At 38.2% G+C, this 22,014-nt stretch overlaps 1 protein-coding gene across 1 annotated transcript in view; it reads left to right on the forward strand.

The window, feature by feature from the left end:
* Hmcn1 (hemicentin 1) overlaps positions 1-22,014 on the forward strand; it is a 423,434-nt gene that overhangs the window by 190,521 nt on the left and 210,899 nt on the right. The window contains 3 exon segments of the mRNA XM_040738098.1: positions 31-152; positions 4,474-4,749; positions 21,276-21,417. Of these exon segments, the coding sequence (XP_040594032.1) occupies positions 31-152; positions 4,474-4,749; positions 21,276-21,417 (540 nt within the window).

The raw sequence follows: 22,014 nt of genomic DNA on the forward strand, positions 1-22,014 counted from the left end.
ACTAAAAACCTTCTCTTTTCCTGTCCCCAGAGAATCTGCGAGTGTGAACTGGGATTTCCAAAAGGTCACGTTGTCTGACGAAGGAGTCTATGAATGCATTGCTGTGAGCAGTGCAGGGACCGGACGGGCACAGACGTTTTTCGATGTATCAGGTAACTGTGACTGGTCTATGAGTGTCCCTATGGAGATGAGATGCTGATAGACTCCTAAGTTTCTCCACAAGTGGCATGAGTGGGGGCAGAGCAGGAGGCTGAGAGCTCACTGAACCTGTAAACACACGGCCACGGCAGAGAGCAAACCTGAAATGACAGATAGGAGTGCTTTATCTCTCAAAGTCCACTCCCAATGGCACACTCCCTCCAGCAAGCCCAGACCTCCTGTCTCCTAAAATGGGATCGCCAAGTCGGCACCAAGGCTTCTAATGTGTAAGCTGGTGGGAGACATTCCCATTCAAACCACTTCAATAACTACATGGCATTGCCCGTAGAGAAAATATGGTATAAACAATGGATCTATTCTGAGGGTAACAAGAGGAATAAACTTTTCCTTTCTTACATGTTTACACATGTAATCAATCACAGTGCATTTGTGATTAGATCCTGACCTCCAAATTGAAGACCACGATGAAACTGAAAATTGTCTAGGACTACAGAGCTTTGCTGGATAGAATATAGTGTAAAGAAGGACAAATGGGATACCACTTATTTTGCATTCAGATAGCAAATTCCTGTGAACAGATGGGAGGCACAGTACATAACATTTTATAGGGCAAAATATGTTCATTAAAAAACCGTCCTTTAATTTTCCAGAATAATTAGGGAGAAAAGGCTATGGCATATAATTAATGATCAGGATCAAACCAGTTATAATTTTAGGATACATACATATATAAATAAATGGGATTGACCCCCAAGTCTCATATAGGCAAGGACTAAGCAATAGCTCTGCCCCTGTCCTAAATCCACAGCCCAGAAATTTATTTTAACTGAATTATTCTATGTCTGACTTGCATTGTCCTGTACTTAATAGTAAGCTAGTGTGACCCTAGCTTAGTGTCATGACTGCTGAATCTGCTACAGAGCCTGTGTCTGCTTTCAGTGTGTATTTCCTGAGATAATTTAAGACAGAAGAAACAAATTTAATTAGATGATGGTTTAGAATCCTGGGGTTGGCTATGTCCAAACTGAACTTGGAAAGAGGGGCATGTAAATCAGGCAGGCATGTTCTTTCAGTGAAACTATTTGTATTCTCTTACTTTTAGGAAAATAAAGATTGCCTTCTGAAAGAACTTAGCGGGTTGACATACATCACAAACTATTTTTTTCATCTCCAGAAATTATGAAAAGACCTGGAATTGTGTCAACATTCCTCAGCTTCTGGGAAAGCAAACACTTGAGCACTTGAGCACTTGAGCAGTCTTCCCAGCAATGTTAATTAAGAGAAGGAAGGGAGGGAAGGAGGCTTGAGCGAGTTGATCTGGGCATCTTGCTAAGCAACTGGGGGATGCCAGTAGGGACTTGTGAGTTGTCTGTTACAAAGCTGGCTCGGTGGTGCCAGTAACTTCCTGTTGCCTCTGTTGCACATGTTCTACTAGCAGCCCTCTGTGCCAGTTGGTCAGTGGCATAACTAGGGAGCTGGACTGTCCTAAAGCCAATTTTCAGGAATTCTTTCCATTTAGTCACTTGTGAAAGAAGTCAGAAAGTATCAGTGCTAAGGGCAAAGACTTTAAGAGTAGGAGTAGCAAACACGGGCTCCTTGGGGATTGAAAGAGTGGGCATTTCTTTCAAGGGTAGCTATTGTTTAATATACTGGCCATTAGCCTTCACATACTTCTCACTTTCCCATTGCTTAGGTTAAGGTCCCGCTCAGCCACCATACCGTCATTATTTATCCAAATCTTAGATTCAGGTGCTGATTAACTACACAGTCTGGTCTCATGAGCATTAAGGATGGTGATATTCTTGTGTCACCATAATTGTTATTATATAAAGTCAGAAAGCATCCAAAGACATCTGAAGAAAAGTTAAACTTATATGAAAATGTTTCCTAATTTATTTTAATTTTTTTAACATTTTGTTGTATTGATACTTCTAAGGATTTGGATTTCTTTTCTAATGTAGGTTGTTGATTGAAAGAGAAGATAGGTATTTAAGTTTGCATCTTAAATACAAAGTGGGCATTATAAAGCATTCATCAATTATAAATGGATATAACAATGACCAAAGCTACATAAGTGGGCAAAACTCATTCCTTTCTAATGATATTTGGAGGTTAAGTTTAATACTATTACAGCTATATTAGTTTCTGTATTGAACTTTTATTGATAAAAAATAACACATATACTGTAATCCTGAGTTTAAGTGAAATTCTAAACAGAGATCATGTAAAGGCATGCCAGTGAAATGAAATATTTTAAAATTAGAAACGTTGATTTTTTGTATTCATTTATTTAATGTGTAGATTCTGTTGCCATGTTTCTGTGTGCGCCAGATGCATGTCAAGGGCCTGTGGAGATCAGAAGAGGGCATCAGATTCCTTGGAACTGTAGTTACAAATGGCTCTGAGCCACTATGTGGGTGTCAGGAACCAAACCCAACTTCTCTGTAATAGCAACAAGTGCTCTTCACATTGAGTCATCTGTCTGGCCCCAGTGAAAATAAATCTTAATTTATGATTATAGGATATTCTTTTAGAACAAGGGAAGGCTTGGAAGCAATCTTATAACATCTCGTCACTTATAGCAGAAGAAACAGAAACCCAGAGTGAGCAATTGACCTATTTATGGTCAGGCAGACACATGGAATCTATACATACAGAAGGGTACATCCATGATCTCCTGATCTGGCCTAAATTCCTTGCTTTACATGCCTAGTGTAGACAGTTTATTCCCACCAGGTCCCACAGCCCTTTAGTCCCAAATAAATACACAGAGGCTTATATTAATTATAAATGGTTTGGTCAATGGATCAGGCTTCTTATTGACTAGATCTCTCTTAATTCTTAACCCATTTCTATTAATCTAAGTATCTCCATGTAGTCTTAGCTTACTGGAGAATGCCCCTGACATCCTATTTTCCCAGTAGCTACATGGTGTTCTCTCTGGCAGCTCCTCTCTGCCTTTTCCTCATAGAATTCTCCTAGTCTGGTAGCTCTGCCCATACTTCCTGCCTGGCTACTGGCCAAACAGCATTTATTCATTAACCAATAAGAGAAACATATATTCACAGCATACAGGACATCCCCCCATCATCCCAGCCTGTGCATGCTGTGTTCCCTGCCTCTATGACTTCACTTTTCCTTCTCTGATCATTATGCTCTACCTTTAATCATGGTATTACCTAATTATATGTATTACTTATGCTCTAGGCACAAATGATTTCTGGTAACCTTAGCATCCTCCATAAGCCAGTACAAAATCTCTCTCATCAGTCTCCTGTACCTATATGTACTTACATATGTACAAAATATGTTAATGTGCACAATCTTCACTATCTTTATTTGTGCACTATTGGTATATATCATTATTTCAAATTCCGTTGACTCAGACATACTATTTTTAAAATGTCATTTCTGCACTTGCATTAACTTTTATTGAAGAGGAAATAAAGTGTGGCATAGCTAGGAGAAAGCACCTGTAAGCAAGTGAGGGCAGAAGAAAGACATGAGCTGTGTTTGAAGGTTGTATATGATTTTAGGGTTGACTGCTTTATATTGGATAACCAATCAGGGGACTCATTGCTGGAGGGAAGTCAATTCTTCATCTGTCAGTCATTAGTTGCCTACGGTTCTTTGTCTAGGGATGGGACCTAGTGAGATTCCCCCTTCCACATTAACATATCTATTGGTATTGTCATAGTTCAGGTCTTGTTTAGGTAGCCATATTGTTGAGGTATCATAGGTATAGTTTCCTTGTCATTTCTAGAAGACACAATACTACAGCAGACATCCTGGTGCTCTTAAAGTTTGTTCCTACAGTTCACTCATCACCCAAAGATGAAACTGCTTCTCATCTTTACTAAAATGCAACCTATCTGAAAGGTGATGGTGTTGTGTCTTGCAATGCGTATCATCTGTTTCGTGCTGTGTTCTTTAAATTACTCACTATCTGTTTTTAAATTTAAAAAACCCAATAAATGCTACTTTCAACAAAACAAATAAAAAAACTGCTTCATTCCATAAGTCTAAATCCTTCCAGCCATATCCTTTTGCTATGCCAATTCAACTCTCCCATTTGTAATGTAGAGATTTAAATTTGGTATGTATAAGTACATTGCCTTCTAAAGTATCTTATAAATAAATGATAATTTGGGGGTCTCATTGACATAGGCATTAGTCAATAATTTCTGTTATATACTGAAACCTTCCTGACAGATTTTCAACACACATTTATGTATACACCAGTTTTAAGCCACATGTATAAGAGAGCAAAGTTGATTTTAGGCCTATTGATATGAGTCTTCTGATTTCACACAGAGCCCCCTCCGATCATCGAAGTTCCTAATAATGTTACAGTCACTCCTGGAGAAAGAGCAGTTTTGGCGTGTCTTGTCGTCAGTGCTGTGGAATATAATCTAACATGGCAGAGGAGTGGCAGAGATGTCCGACTAGCAGACTCAGCAAGAATTAGGACCTTGGCCAACCTCTCACTGGAGCTGGCGAGTGTGAAAATTGGTGACGCCGGGGAGTACCGTTGTTTGGTTTCCAACGAAGGTGGATCAGCAGCAGCTTCAGTTTTCCTCACAGTGCAAGGTACTGTCCTTCTAGCCAACGCGGCTCTGTGGTGTCCTTCCATCTTCTGTCTTCAGTTTCTCTCTTTATAAGTGTGCCCAACAGTTATCTCTGAATGAAAGAATACTTGGGATGTTCAGTTGTTTAAATGTGACTTACTGAACTAGAGACTAAAATATCTTTGAAAAAGAGGTAGCTTTACTGAAATCATAACTGGACCTGCTGTATGAAGACGTCCATTTTAAGAAAACATACCATTTGTCACTGGGTGTTTTGATGTTTTCAAGCCTCTAGTCTACTGTGTGGATGTCAGACAGGACAGGTGTTCTCAGGGTGGTACAGTCCTCAACAATCCTCAAGTGGATTTCAATTGTTTTCCTAATTGCCTCCAAGAATTCAGTCTTCATTTAAATGTTGTCCTAACACATTATTGGTATTTTAAGTTTTTGCTTTCAAATTTAATAAATGTTACTAGTACCTTTTATTTTGGTATTTATTGGAAGTGGCCCTGTGGTGATGATGTTCCTTAGTTGAGTCTATCTCTGTTTGTTTGTTGTTTAATATTTAAAAACATATTTATTCTTCTTTCGTACAATACATTCTGACTGCAGCTTCTCCTCCTTCCACTCCTCCCAGTCTCCCACTTCCATTCTCCCCTAGATCCACTCCTCACCTATCTCTCCCTAGAAAAGAGCAGACCTTCCAGGGATATCAACTGAACACTGCTTATAACAAGATACAATAAGAGTAGGCACAAGCCCTTATGTCAAGGCTGAGTGAGGCAACTGGTAGGAGGAAAAGGATCCCAAGAGCAAGCAAAAGAGTCAGAGATACTTCCACTGTTAAGAGTCCCCCCCCAAATAGCAAGTCAACCATCATAACATATATGCAGAGGACCTAGCACAGATCCATCCCTGCAAATTAGCAAGGTTGACACCTCTACCTTATTAAACTTTCTGTCTGGCCAGGGATATAGGATTTCACTATCTAAGGTTATCTCAACACACTGATGCTTTCAGATAAAGTAAATGTTAAAGGGCTTCTGAAATTTAGTATTGGTTCTCTATTGAAATCCCTCAGAGTAGGATTATAAAATAAAATCAAAACACTTGCTGAGAACGAAATTAAGAAAAAAATATTTACAAGAGCTACAAAAATATTTAGGAATATATCTAACCAAAAAATTGAAAGGCCTTCACAGTGAAAATGATAAATCATTGATCAAAGAAATTATGGAACACACCAAAAACAAAATAAAACAAAACAAAATAGAAGAAGATACCCCATGGATTAGTGGAACTAATATTATGCACATGACAATGCTATGTAATGCAGTTCTCATCAAAATGTCAATTATGTCCTTCATAGAAATAAAAAAAGAAGTCTTAATTTTACATGCAACCAAAACAGCCAAAAAAACAAAACAAACAAAGGCTAGAGTTAATACAATATTTGACTGCAAAACATACTACAAAGCTTGAATTACTAAAATAGCAGAGCCCTGGCATAAAAACAGATACACATACTAATGGAGTAAGAATCAAGAAATGTAACCATTTTCAAACTGCCAGCAGATATTTGACAAAGACTGTAAGAACACTTGTTAAAAGAGACAGTCTCTTTAGTAAACGGTGTTGGAAAAATTGTGCAGGTGCAGAATGAAAATAGTTTCCTCCTTTTCAACATGTACAGAAACCAACTCAGAATCAGCTAATGATATAAATGTCAAAACTGTGTATGAATTATTGCAAAGAAATGAGAAACATTTCAAGACATTGTAATAGGCAGGGTTTGTAGACAGGACCACAAAGTTAAAAACAGAAAATGTGATTACATTAAGTTAAGAACCTTGTAAAAGAAATGAAATTCTGGGGTAAACTGCAGAATATTTTTAAATAACTCATATGACAAGGGATTGTTATCCAGAATATATAAGAAACTCAATATTAGTACCAAAACCAAATAACAAACAAAATACCCTGTCAAACCAAAACCAGAAACAACTATCCCACTTCCAAAGCATTTGATGAAATTAGATGTTAAGAAGTAAATAGATATTTCTTATAAAAATGACCTCAAATGATCCCCAAGGCTATAAAGAAATGCTCAATTTCATTAATCATCAGGAGATTCAAATCAAAACTATAGTGACATATAATCTCATTGCAGTTAGAACAGCTATCGTCAAATACATAAAAATTCACAAATTTTGTGAGGATGAGTGTTGTTTTAATTTCAACACAGTGATTGTACCTCAATCTAATGCTATTTTAGCCAGCAATTGTAACTCCACAGTTATCCACCTGTTTCTGTAGCAGCAGCCTGGCCACTCAGGCTGCTGCCTGATAGGAATTCTGTTCCTGTTGCTGCTGCTAAAGGTAGCTTTAACTAAACCTCTGTCATTCTGTTGATAAGTAAGTCAAAGACTGGGGTGAAAACCTGTGAGCTCAGAGAAGCTGAGTAGCAATTAGCTAACCCTCTCGTCTTGCTGGCATTTCTGAAAGACCTGTTTTTTCGCTCTGCCAAACTAGAAAAAAAGCCACCCCACTCCAAATCCCCCCCCCTCCACTACTTCTTGTGTCTCTCCATTTCTCCTGGCTGCCCTCTGATGCTCTATGGTTACTTTCTGTCAACTAGTTGCTAATTCAGTCTCCTGATGTAAGGCTTATTTTATTTAATCAATGCAAATTCAAACCCGAGGTTCACATCGTGATTATCCTCCAACAAATGAGGAAAAAAGAGATCTCTTATGGACTGTTGGTAGGAATGTAAACTAGTATGGCCATTATGAAAATCAATGTTGAGATTCCTCCAAAAACTAAAAGTAGAATGCTGTAAGACCCAGTAATTCCACTAGTGAATATATATTCCACAGGAATAAAATCATTACTTCATAAAGATACTTCCATGCCTACTACACATGTCCTCCAGTTAATGAACAGATAAGAAGCATGTGTCATGTAGACACACAATGAGCCATTTTATTCAACCATCAAAAGAGTGAAACCCATGATTTGTAGCAACCTTATGGAACTGGAAGTCACTACGTTAAGTGAAATGAGATGGACACAAAGGACAATCCTACTCTTTTGTGGAACCAAGTCAGTCTCATAGATTAACTTAATTCAACAGTGCTCATTAGAAACTGGGAAGAGGAGTACTGTGTGTGAACATGGGAGATGAAAGGAAGTTTAATAAGAGCTACCAAAACACAGTAAGCCTGGTAGAATTAATTCTGGCTTTTCTCAAGTATAATAAGATATCTATCCATTAAAATAGCTCATGATTTCAAAATGATTATGACTATAAAACTTGAATTACATAAAATGATTAATGTTTGAAGTGACTGAAATGCTTCTTATCCTAATTTGGTTATTACATATTGCATATGCATTAAATTACCATAATGTGTATCACACAGATGAATAAATATTATGTTTAAATTAAAAAAGAAGATGATCTGGCCAGTCATCATGGCACATGCCTTTAATCCCAGCACTCAGGAGGCAGAGGTAGGTAGATCTCTGTGAGTTTGAGGCCATCCTGGTTTACATGGTGAGTTCTATGACAGCTAGGGATATACAGAGAGAGACATTGTCTCAAAAAACAAACAAAAAAAAGAGAATGAAAAGATACAATAATATAATGGAAAATCTGACCAAACTCACTAATACTACATAAAATTAAAATTAGGGATATAGTGGATAAAGCTGAAAAAATTTCAGAGTGCTGAAATAAATACTTAATAGTTAAATAATAAGAATTTCTTTAAAATGAAAATTTATATCTTTTGAAGAAACACAGTTAACTGAAACCAAAGACATAATTTAAAGAGTTGAATAAAATTGTCCTGGAGGGTGACAATAAAATGAGTGAGAGCTTCATTTAGACACATTCTGACTGAAATCTGTTGTTAGTGTGAATCAAAACTTCCACAAACAGGCAAACTATGTAAACACATTGTAACCAGAGGACTTATCAAATATATTACAGACTAGAAGATAATTGCAATCGGTATCTTTCATGCATGTCCCTTAGGGTCAGAATGTTTTCCTTAAGTTTAGGAGGATTGATTTTTTATCTTGTTTTCTACAAGTGAGATTAGATACTACATTCCAGGTCCCCTAGCAGGCCACATAGTCAGATTCATATGTCCCAGTGGGGAATTTGACTCTTGCTTTTACTCTTGGCAGCATCATGGGATTTAGAATTCAGTGTCCTAGTGACCTTTCACCATCAATCTGAGGGTTAGCTGGCAGAATTTCTCTGTCTTTCTTGTTTTCTATTTGTTAACAAGTTTCCTTTTGATCTTTAAAAACAAATAAAACATGCACTTGTAATGAATTTCTTTAAAGTTAGCCCATAATGTTTTCTGCTGTCTGAAGCTAAGAGTTGCAACTGGCCTAATAGTGGGAAAGATACATATACTTTGGGAAGGAAAGCTTGATCCAAGAATTTATGATCTGGTTAATTTGTCTGTCTTATTGAAGAACACTCTGAAATGTCCAAGAGTTGAGGGAAAATACCAACCCCATTGACTTCTTAAATAATGTACTAGAAATGAGAGTGGAGCGCCCAAAATGTATTTTTTTAAAAACATAAATCGAAATTGGGGATGTTGAAGTATAACAGACTACTGGCTTTCTCTCAGCAACACTTAGCAGACTCATGACCAATCTATCAGAAAGGCCTTGGAATGTGCCTTGGTTGGGGTTTCTATTGATATGATGAAACATCATGACCAAAATCAGCGGTGGGGAGGAAAGGGTTTATTTGGTTTACACTTCCACATCATGGTCCATCATTGAAGGATGTCAGGATGGGAACTCGAACAGGCCAGGAACCTGGAGGCAGGAGCTAATGCAGAGACCATGGTAGGTGCTGTTTACTATGTCTTTATTTGTGTTAATAGGAGTATGAAATATAAAATGAAGATCCAGTGTATTTTTTTAATAAAAAGTTTAGTTTTAAGCCATTTGTCATATTGAAGGTAAGTCTTCCTAAACTTTATTTGTAGGCGATAATAGTTTACTTAGAATTAAATGTAAGACAAACATTATGTCAGTGCATCCTGGGTTGTAGGAGTTCTTTCCAAATGTAGATAGTTGAGGCACTGTCCATTCTTGCTGTAAAAATTGTTACTTTTGAAAGCAAACAAAATAAATTTAAAACTCACATGATTATATTAAGTGGAATCCATCACTTTGTATAAGTGTGAAATAAGGCCGGTCATAGAGTATCTATGTGCTGCTTCTGATTAACTACTTTCATGTTTTAATATGCTTTGACTTTGGTTCCGCTTGTCATTTTGAAGTTGCCATACTTAAAACAAAATATTATGGCTGAGTTTCCTCTTCTGCTCTGTAATCTACAAACTTAGGAGGTATACCTTTCAAATAATGAATTAGTACATGTTATGCCATTTCACTTCTGGGTACAAATGAGCACTCTACATTATTTTGATTTTGCTGCATCTTTTGTTTATTTGCTTATTTGTTTTTGACAATTATTAAACCTCCTGCCTCAGTTTCTAGAGTGCTTGTCTTATAGTATACTACCACACCCAGTTATACTGCTCTTTTCATATGTTGGAGCAACAGGCATTCTTACTCCTTGACTTTCGTCTTTGTTAAAACATAGCTACTACTCTGAGGAAATGTTATAAGAGAATCATTTGTATTTGGGTAGAACTTAATTTAGTTAATAAAAGTCTACTAGTAGAAAAACATGACTTTAATAAAAGAAATCTGGCTAATCTGAATTTAGCTCCTCAGAATTACCAGTTGTCCTAGGTTTCTGTGGCTGTGATGCAACACTGTGATGAAGGCAGCTTAAAAAGGAAAGCTTTAATTGGGCTTATTGTTTCAGAGGTTCAAATTCACGATAGATGAACAAATATGGGCTTATTGTTTCAGAGGTTCAAATAATTCACGGTAGATGAACAAATATGGCATCAGGAACAACTCAGAATGTGCATCTTTGTTAAATCTTATTAATTTTTCATACAATGTTTTTGATCATATACTTTCCTCTTCAACTCCTCCCAGATCCTCCCCTCCTCCCTGTCCACCCAAATTCATGTTCTTCCTTTCTTTAAACCACCCCTTCAAGACAAGAAAACAGCAAAAGTACACACACACACACACACACACACACACACACACCAAAACAAACAGCACACAAAAAACATTGAGTCTTGTGCATGCTGTCTCCTGGGAACTCACATCTTGATCATAAGCAGGATGGAGAGAGAGAGAGAGAGAGAGAGAGAGAGAGAGAGAGAGAGAGAGAGAGAGAGAGAGAGAGAGAGAGAGAGAGAGACAGAGAGAGAGAGAGAGACAGACAGAGAGAGAGACCGACAGGGACAGACAGAGAGAGAGAGACAGACAGAGAGACAGAAAGAGAGAGAGGCATTGAGGGTGGAGATGGGCTTTTGAAGCCTCAAACACTGCCCCCATGGCATACCTCCTCCTATAAGGCCACACCTACTAATCCTTTCCCACCAGTCCCACTAACTGGGGACCAAGTATTCAAACATATTCTCCTATGGGGGTCATTTCCATTTAAGTCGTCACAGTAACCATCTAGAAACATGTTTATAAGTCTGCAGATTTTTCTTCTGTGAAACCTTTTGAAGAAAAGGTATTTACATGAGGTTTCTGGAGTTGAGGTTATGGCCCCACTTCATGTCAAGGTAACATTAGCTGTATTTGGAAAGCATATTTGAGAGTTTATCTTGAATCTATAAAATGCCAGAAAGTATTCTGTGTATTTCAGAATACCTGAAATGGAGAATTGTTCATAAGATTGCCATGAAGCAAGTAAGCAAATAAAAATTAATAGCTGAAAACTTAACACAATTTTGCAGCACTAAATTACAGACTAAGCTGCCTTAAATCCTTTCCGAGCTAAAAGTGAAGTCTAATAAAAGAAGCAAATGCAACCTTTCAGTAGATAGCTAAATTAGCTTCTTTGTCATACAAGTTTAACATTCAACTCATCTGCTAAGTGTAGTCTACTGTCTCTATAGATCAGAGTTCTGTTTCAACACCTTCCAACTCCACACGTCCAAATGACAATAGCCAGCATGTGCTTTGCATTCTAATGCCTCTCATCTGGCACATCTAAGCTCTGCAAAGATGTTAGGGAACTTCAATTCTAGATGGAAGGAATTATCTCTCTCTAAAACTCGAAAGACAGCAATATTAAAGTGTCTTTGAATAGAACTTACAAGGAAAAGCTTAAGAAGTAGATTTATCTAGATTGTAAAGCAAAGAGGATTTGGATGGTTTCACAGATATCCAAGTGTATAAGAAATTGGTTTAAAGAAGCTGTAACAATGAACATTTGAAATTTCAGCAATATGAGAATGAGCACGAACACAAAGCCATCAAGAGAGCTAGCAGCCAGGATATGCAGATGTTGGAGAGGTAAAGTGCTGGAGTGAATGTACAAGCTAGGAGAAAGACACTTCTTGCTCAATACAGTGCCTGACTGCTATGAAGACATGGAGCAGACAAGGAGTCAGCAAACATGTCAACTCAGTAAATTATAGAACTGCTAATTAACACTCGAAAAGTGCTTGGAATACTGTGCTGTCTAATCCTCCCAGACTGTGTTTCTCATAGTCTGTTTCCATTCACAACACTTCAGACACTGACTATGAAGGGTTTTCTGTTCCTAATAACCAAGTCTCCAGGTCTTTGGACATCTGATAAATACGGATAAAGAAGAAACATTCTGCGTTCACTACTTTATTAGTACAGGATATTTGAGCAATTAGATTAAGAGATACAAAGGTTTGAGAGTGTCGCCTCTAGATTCCTTTGCACCCACCTGTCAGCATGCAAGTTGTTTCCCTGAGTTCTGGGAGCTTCTCTAGCAAATTTACCCAACTCGAGAAGGAGCTAGAGTTGACCTTGGATTTCTGTCTGGTTTCTCTGAAGTATATACGATGACAAATTTGTTATTTAAAATGGGCAGTGTTGACGCCTGGGCCATTAAACTAAATTGAGTTGAATTTCCTCCATGCGTATATGTGTACGAGTCTCTCACATATGTTGTCAGAGTGTTATGATGAATTGAGTGTGAGTAGGGGAGGGTGGTGGATTCTCCTCTTACATACACAACTTAGGGACAGCTTCATGGGAGAAATGTCTAGAGCAAGGTATGGAGAAGGAGGTGGTCTGGAGCTTCCAGGGTAGCAAAGCGCTCCCTGCACGTGCAGGGAAGAATGCATGAGAAGCAGAATGTTTACTCAAGGGAAAAACTTATGAGGATAAAAGGTATACGTCATGTGTACTAAGAACCATTTACTCCCAGTCTTCCACAGGATTGACTAATGTCTTGACTGTCGGATTGAAAATAGAATTAGGTATTTGTGACAGGAAATAACACAAACAACTTGCTTTCTTTGTGGGAGTGGAGGTGTGATATTTGACTGTTATAAATAAGGACTGTTATTAGAGCTAATACCACACAGTAGAAACTTCTTTGTGGCACCCAAAGGAAGCAAAGCTGCCGGGTAATCGTGAAGGGCTATGATTCATGCTGAGCCGCAGGGCACTGTCTTAAACTTACTTTGTAGCAGGTGCAGTTTTATTCACGTGGAGCCGAGCAGAAGTGTGTGAAATGCCTTGTTTTAAAACCCTCGTTAGAATGAGCTAGTGATGGCATTTTATTTGGCTGTTTATGTGTTTAGTTATTGAAGAGTTAACTATTTGACAGTGTACCCCTTGCTGCAAATGTGTATGAGAAGAAAACAGTATATTCTATTCCTCCAAAAGCCAGTAATGCCAGCTGGTTATTTACTGACTGAGTTGTGGATCACTTGACAGTATGCATAAGGCTCTCTTTCTTATTTCATCCTCGGCACGTAAAACAATGAACACACACACACACACACACACACACACCAGCAAAAACAATGACCATAGTGTAATAAAGGAATTAAAACGAATATTTACAACAATGTGAATACACCAAGGTTTTCTAAAGCCTTTAGATCTACCATGGGATGTTGGGTAGATTAAGAAAGGCTTCCTCCGGGAGACGCAAGAGGTGATGCCTATGGGATTCCCTGAAGAGTAAGTCAGCTTTTACCAGGTGTTTGGGAAGCCTTTCCAAGTGGAGAAAAGTAGTCAAGGAGGGACCGTAGAAATGTGAGCCTGCTGTGGGAGCACCCAGCGCAACGCAAGAAAGCCATCCCTGTGGTGGTTCCTCCTCCCACCTCCAGCTTCTGCAGCCTTGTTTATTTATTTACTTGCTTACTTAATGTATTTACTCATTTTGGAGACAGGACTGCTATGAAATCCTGCTTGGCTTGAACTCCCAGAGATCCACCTGTCTCTGTGCCCTACACACAGCAGTAGCCCCTTTCTTATAGAATGGGAGACAACACTTAAGTTTGAGAGTTCACGGCATTACGTCCGTAGGATGACAAGATACCTAGAGGGAAAAATAGCCGAGTGATGCTGTCAGGATAAAGCTGGAGAAGGAGGGAAACGTCTCCAGATGTAGTCTGATGCATCGGAATATAGAGGAAAGGTGAAAACTGGTTCTGACGTAGGCAAGTGGAGGGCAGCATGGGAGGCTGTGACCTCACACTGGACTTCCGTGGCAGGTGCTCTGCAACTGTGTGGGACTGCGCTCCTGATAAGATAAGTGAGGTAGCAAATGCTTTTGTCCGCCATCAAAGCTGGCTGTTAGATTCTAAAGTTTCCTTCAACAAGTCCCGTGGAGCTGTTGTTTGGTTCCATGATTCTCGTGTGTTTGGACGATGTGATCCCTTTTTATGAGCTAATGGACGTTTGATAGTTAAAGATGTAACGCGGGTGGGTTTAGAGACACCGGCCCTTTTTGGAAAGTCTCAGTAGCCACAAAGCAATGGCGCACGTTTTTATTTGCTGTTCTTTAAAAGCCTAATGATATCTCAGCTTGAGTCTTTCTGTCTTACATGGAAATTGCATGATTTAGAGAAATTGTTGTTAAACCACCCCTAAAGAAAAAGGCCTTATGGGAGCAAGTTCCAGGACATCCAAGGCTCAACAGAGAAACTCTATCTTGAAAAGCCAAAACCAAAGAAACAAAACAACAACAAAACCTTGTACTACTCATTGATAGGCATCATATTTGAAGAATTTACGAGTGAGAGCAAACTTTCTTAAAACTCAATCCCCCTTATTTATCATTTTTTTATACTGACATATTTTGAACAATCAGTTCCAAACAATGCCTAAATAAGAAAACAACAGCATAAAGTGGAAACATTAGCATGTAAGTGAGTGTTAAGAACTAGTTAAAATGAACATAAGAGAAACAAAATGTATTATAAAATTGGATAATATAAAATGTAGATTTTTGTATAATTTGTAGATTATTTTTGACATTAAAATTCCATGATTAGTATGGCATGTAACCTCAATTTATCATTGAATGTATTGGAAACTATCACCATTCTCTTAATAGTTGAATTTCATAATCAAATTGGCGTTTGGATGTGGATTTTTAATTTTTTAATTTTTATTTTTTTGGCAAATTCAGCATCTGTCAAGATGATTTTTGATTTTTTAATTGTTGCCTGTGCGCCACCTACTGGTAAATAGATGGATTGGCCATCTTCCCTCAGATTAAAACTTCCTCTATTGCCTATAGCTTGGAAAATTAATCTTCCCCAGGAATGAACCCCCTAGATGGTTACCAAATACCACGTACATGCAAGCTACAATAAATCGACTCAGTAAGTTGTACTTGTACATTCATATGTATACATCTGTACCGATAATAATTAAAGAGGTCATGAGTTTGAGAGGGAGCTGGGGGCGGGACGCGGATGGGGGAGATGGCTGGGGATTCCTGGCTACCATATTGGACAATGTGGAAGCTGCTGTTTGTGGAGAGAAGTAAGGCAGAGGCAGCAAAGAAGTTTCAGGAAACTTCAACTGTCACATTAAGAAACCATGACTCAAATTCACTTGGATTATCATTTAGGGAATAATTTCCACTTGGGAGACGTTATAACCACGTCTTCATATTTCCATTGATGAGGTATCATTTGGAAAGTTTACTTTTTGTAAAATTAAAGACTGCATTTCTTCTAGTCAATTAATCGAAGTAGAACGGCAGGCTTGGTTTTGTGTGTAACATGTGCAAAGTACTGAATGCTAGACTCATTTTACAAATGAAAAATTCTTTTGTTTGTTTTTGAGACAGTCTCTTGCTATTTAACCCAAACTGGCTTCAAGACTGCAATTCTCCTGCTTCTGACTCCTGATACTAGGATTGCGGGTGTGCGCTACCGTGCAAGGCTAGGAATGCTTAATTTGATCCCTTATCTGTGGGATTTCGCTAGACAGACTTCTTTCTCCAGGCAACTGATTTCTGTTTCTTGTTGGTGTTGCTTGTTTGTTTGTTTGTTTGAATGATTGTTTTCCGTTGTCATCCCTGGTTCTTTGGAAGGGATCCCTGGCCACTCAGGGGACTTCTCTGGTAGGCAAGGATAAACTTGGAAATATATTCCATTGCCATTTTTCCTAGTTGCAAATTAAGGGTAAATTCAGGGCATAAACACTTGTGTCTTATAAATTGTGCCTGGTGAGATTATGTCATTTCGTTGTGTAAGCTTCATGCACTCAAGTTAGCACTAGGGGGATTACTCCCCTAATCAGAGATGGAAGTCATTCCTTGAGAACATCATCAAGGTGTTCTGCAGAAACTGACCAAAATCAGTAGGCAGATAAATGTTAGTCAGAAAACTCAATTGATAGTAGCCATTATGTAATGTTTTGAAGTTAGCTTTCTCCATGACAAATACAATGGTTTAGAAGAAAGATCAAATTCTGTAAAATTCATTGTAACAAGTTGTATAATACAGTAGAAATCAGTTTCAGAAATTCAATGCTATTTATTTTCCAGTTTCTCAGTTCATGGGAATCTCATAGACCATTTAACAAGCTCACCACATGTATTATCCACAATGAAAAGTAGCTTCAGGAACATAATAAATCAGTCTTCCCTGTGGTTTCTTGGGTCCCTCACCTGACCCTTCATATTTCCTTTGCTTTCATTGGTTTCTTTGAGTTATACCCCCAGTTTTAGATTTCATTATATAAGTGTTTTCTTTTCCAGTTGTAGCACATGCCAGCATATTGCTGCTTGCATTTTCAACCCAAACTTACAATATAATCTGATAATTCTTTCATGAAAAATAATGAATCTGTTATTTTTAAGTATTGTTTTAATTAGTTCACCCCAACTCAGGAAATACCACATGTAATTTTTGTAAAAATTTACAACAGGCTAAAGTGACTAAAAAAACTTTTAATATGATTTAGTTGCTGCTCAACTTACAAGTGCTTGTGCAAGTTCAGTTTATAAGTTAGGAAAAGTGATAAGATATATTCCTATGTATGATCTTAATTTTATAATATTGTTTCAAAGTCTCCCAGTTTTTGAATAACAGGAATAGGCAGTTTCTTAGCTGTCTCTGCTCCCTAAAGAGGATTCTTACCACTGAAGAATGACACAAGAGGCCTGTGTTCATCCTCATAGATTAAGTGGGTAGCTGCTGCTGCAGAGCCGCATGCTGCCACATAGGAACCGGAGAGCCAGAACACAGCCTTCAGCTCTCTCCCATGCTATCTCTATAGGACCTTTAGGAGGATCACTATGTTGTGATTATCTATCAGTAATTAGTCCATGTCACCAGAGACAATAGTGCAGTAAAATGGAAAATATTTTCCAGGATGATTGATGAAGTAAGTCTCTGGCGACCAGAATTATGTCACAGAGTATGAAACTGGCATGAACATAAGTATTGTTACTGCATCATCGCCCCTTCTTTAACACGCACTAGGTTATATGGGTAATAGCATGTTTTTTTTTCCCTATCAGTAAAGCAGAGAAATGATTTTAGGTTTTTACTTAAACCAACGATAAATTTTAAGTATCAGGAGACAATCCTAAGTTTCATGAGAAGTAACAAACATTACTTATAAATAGCAGGATAATCTAAGTAGAATTTGAGGGTAGTGGTTATTACTTCGTAGCATATATGCACACATGTGTTTAAAATTCCGTATTACTTATTTTGTCATGCTTTGCCAAATAATGGATGATTAACAAGTAAAGCAGTGGTTACCTAGCAACCTTCAAGAGTCAGGAATTGCTCTGTTTTATGTATACAAACATAGATGACCCAGCGTAATCCTCTGCAGTAGGTTATATTATTATTTCTATTAAAGTATTGACAACATGGGATCAGCAAGACCTGAGTTTATGCATAGTTCTCCCTTTCAAAGACTTATGGAAGGTTAAACTATTCTGAACTTCAAGTTTCCATCTGTAAAGTGAGTCTAGCATTCAGGACTCTGTTCACAATATACACAAAATGAAGCCTACTTTTCTACTTCAGTAAATTGATGAGGAAGAAATGCGGGATTTAACGTTACAAAAAATGCATTTCTCTTTGTGAGATCTTTGACAGTATAAAGTATTTGAACATAGTAGGTTTTCACTAAATTGATGTTGAGTGACAATAAAGAAAAGCATACAGAAATATGCCAAAAGGCTCTAAATATGCCCATGGTGGTTAAATACTGTGAACAGTTGCTTAGGTTAAAATACTAGCATTATCTGGGTAATTTGTCCTTGATGATTCAATCTCCTTGAAGATAAAGTCCTTAGGTGTGATCTTTGAAATTTTCCTAACCAGTAGCTCAAGAACGATATACCTTTTTCAGCAGTTAGAATACACACCTCCTAGGGAAAGGATGATCTTGGCAGTTTCCAAGGCGTGATAAGTAGTTTGCTGATTCTAGAAGGTGGAATGATGGTTGTTTTCATGAACATTTATAATTCATTTCAATAGTTCATAAAGTCACCCAAGACTTGAAAATACTTACATGTATGAAATGTATATATATATTTATTTTGAATCATTGATGAGAAATTATTTTTAAGGTGCTTATTTTGGTTTGTTATATCTTAAAAATAAAACATCAGTGTTCCTTATCCTACCACATCATGTTCTCATTGCATTGGCTTCCACTGCTTTGGAAGATGGCGGCACTGATGGGTGACAGGGTGGTAGGAAAGTTGGTGAGGACTGTGGAATGAGAATGAAACCCTCAAATAAATACCAATCACTTACCCCCAGACCCTAAGACTGGATTTTCGCTGAATCCAACTTTGATATATTTTCCCCACTAAAATGGTACTAAGTTTATAAATGAGGAGATTTGGATTGGATTTGTTGGTGGGTTAAAAGAGGTCACTTCAATGAAGAGTTAAATTGTGATTCTTCTATGTCATACTTTTGCTCTAGTTCCACAATTTTACTAAAATGGGAATTATACCTCTATGTGTTAAGAAATTAAGAATTAAAGCCATTATAGCGAGAGGTATTATGTCCTCATTAAACTAATTAAAGGCTGACTCATTTTCACCATCTTTATTGGTGGGCATCCAGGTTTGCCTCCCTATGTTTGCTCATGCCCTTTCTGATTTTCTTATCATTAGCATGAATAGTCTTCATGGGGCAATGGTAAATTTCTCACCTCCTGTGGGATGAAGTCATCCCATCTGTATGTTCCATGCAGATTTATTTCATGACCCCAGGCAGCACCCTACATCCAGGCTTTATTTGCTCAATAACCTCTTTGCTCTCTGCATCCTGGTTTGAGTAACTGACATTTATTTTTACTTTGATATCTGAACCACAGAGCCTACCAGTGGGATTCTTGCTGGGATGCATGCCAGGCCAGTTCTGGCAGACTGCATTGCAAGGCACCAAGCTTAGACAGAAATCTTGCGAGCCCTCTGAAGTAGCAGTTCTATGTTAGCAGGAGCTAGCCATGAGAAACATGGGAAAAAAGGGAAAAGAATTGCTCCTCTGTCTCTTCAACTCCCAAAGATTGCCAGTGACACTCCTGTACCATGTGCGGTCCCTCAGTCTTTCAGAACTGATGGAGTCCAGATGGAATCTCAATGTGAACTTACTGGCTGTGGCCAGTCTGCCCTTGACCCCATGCATTTCTATGTCCTCTGAGAAGAGTCTGTGGAATAATGAGGCTATCAACCAAGTCCACAGGCCGGAAAAAGCCTTTAAACATTGACTTCAAAGACTAGATCATAATTTGAGAACTGCGATGTAAACGGGGGGGGATGGGGGAGAAAGGAGAAGGGTGATTTTAAGCTGCAAGCAATCAAGCGCTAATTAGGCTCTTCATCTGTGCAGCGGCTTCATTGCTACCTCCCTGGAGTGAATAGGGCTTCTGAAGACTAATTTCTCTTTGTGAAAGTAAGCCACAATTCGCACACGAACCTGCAGAAGAGTGATACACCATACGCATAGCCAGGTCTAGGTTGTTCATTGGATTTCTCAATGCCATCTAGAGTAAAAACTCAATGAAATAGAAGGCAGAGATAGAATGCCACATGTATCCAGTTGGCACGGTTCTGGTTTGTGTACAGAAATGTGAACAACAGCAGGAGCAAAACCCAGCTGAACAGGCTTGCTTCTCTTAGAACTGATGGACTTTCCTGTTTCAAACACTGTGAAAGAGAGTTCGTTTCCTTTTACTCCATCAACTGGAGAGTTTCCCTAAGAGAACTGCTTACTGTATCTTTGATAACACCATCTATGGAATTCTTGTGGTCTAACATACAGACATAGAAAACAGGCGAGAGTATAGGAGCCGTGTCAACATCCCAGTTATAGTTTGACAATAAATTGCAGGCTTCAAGTTTAATTTTCTAAAGTGTTTTTCTGTCCATACAAATAGAAAACATTAGATAATTTCAGTCATTGCCATTTCTTGTTATACTGGGGTCTTGAGGGTGTGCTTGCGTGAGTCATGTGACCACTGCAGCCAGGTCTTAAGAGGGGCTGGTAGTTATTATGACTGAGGAATTGCTGTTATTCCAACAGCTGGGTTAAATATCTTTTATATCCAACCCACTGCAAGTTATAAAATGTTAATTGCAGATGAGATCGGGTGCATTCAGGGTGGTATGGACAGGAAAAAAATGTTAAATGCTATAGAAGGTAATGGGAGATGCATAGTATGAAAGACATGGCCTCAGACTTTCTCTCGAAAGAGAAAGATTGACTCAAACAAAGTCAACCGCATAATCAGAACAAGTCGTATCTCCAAATCTGCCTTCACTGTCTGAAAAGAGCTGAAGGCTCCATTTGAGGACTTTGCTTGAAAACAAAGTTTAAAGGAAAGTTTCAGAATAGCAGACAAAACCTAGAGCCTAGATATGGGAAAAGGTAGCAACAGGACTCATGGCAGCCAGTAGAGACAGAAAAATGGCATCAGGATCAAGTTCATTTTCTTTCCAAGGGAAATCTGCTTCCATGGCCTTCATTTCCTTTAGTCTCACTCTTTTGCTGGTAGTTCCAGACCTGGGATTATGGTGTGATGGGTTTCTCTTCCAAGTAATAAAGTGCAGATGGTGGAAGCTTAAGCAACTCTTGATAAAGCTCACACATTTCATGTCAATACAGATGGCATTTCACCGTCAAACTTTCATTTCATTTGCAGAAAAACCCAAAGTTACTGTGATGCCCAAGAACCAGTCTTTCACAGGAGGATCTGATGTCTCTATCATGTGTTCAGCAACAGGCTATCCCAAGCCAAAGATTGTCTGGACCATCAATGAGATGTTTATCATGGGTTCACACAGGTACTGGGTTTGTATCATCTTCTTTGTTTTTATTGAATGAGAAAAGTTGATGAAATTTTGGGACCAAGTGAATCAGACCCTATCCTTAGTATTAAAACTTGATGATAATCTGTTACTTTATACTTTCTAAACAGGCTTGGAAATGTCAAAAATGCAAATGGTGACTTTAAAAAGTGGGAGGTTGTTAATCCTTAATTGAGATAGTTAGGATCACATATTCTCCAATCTTTTGAGTTGTAAACATGGCACCATGACTTGTTATGATTAAACTCGAGCTGAAACTGAATAATAAACTTTATCTTGGGGAAAATATAATATTTTATAAGCAATCTATGTAAGGCATTTTTCGTGAACTTAGTGGGGAAAGAGGAAGACTGGGCGGACTGGAGGATACAAAAGAAGTTTCATTACAGGCTGCAGATATTCTTGATAGCTGCTTCTCCTGTTGCTATAGTACATAAGGAGTCTTTTATGCTACCGAATACTTCCTAAAGTGTCCTTCAGGCTCAGAAAGCAATAGATATGTGGCTCAGAAGAATCAGGGCTTCTGACCATCAGGATCCCCTTACTCCTGGTTTGGCATGAGGAGGAGGCTTA

The sequence above is a fragment of the Mesocricetus auratus genome, unplaced genomic scaffold, assembly GCF_017639785.1.
Source record: "Mesocricetus auratus isolate SY011 unplaced genomic scaffold, BCM_Maur_2.0 Super-Scaffold_100676, whole genome shotgun sequence".
NCBI classification, from domain to species: Eukaryota; Metazoa; Chordata; class Mammalia; order Rodentia; family Cricetidae; genus Mesocricetus; species Mesocricetus auratus.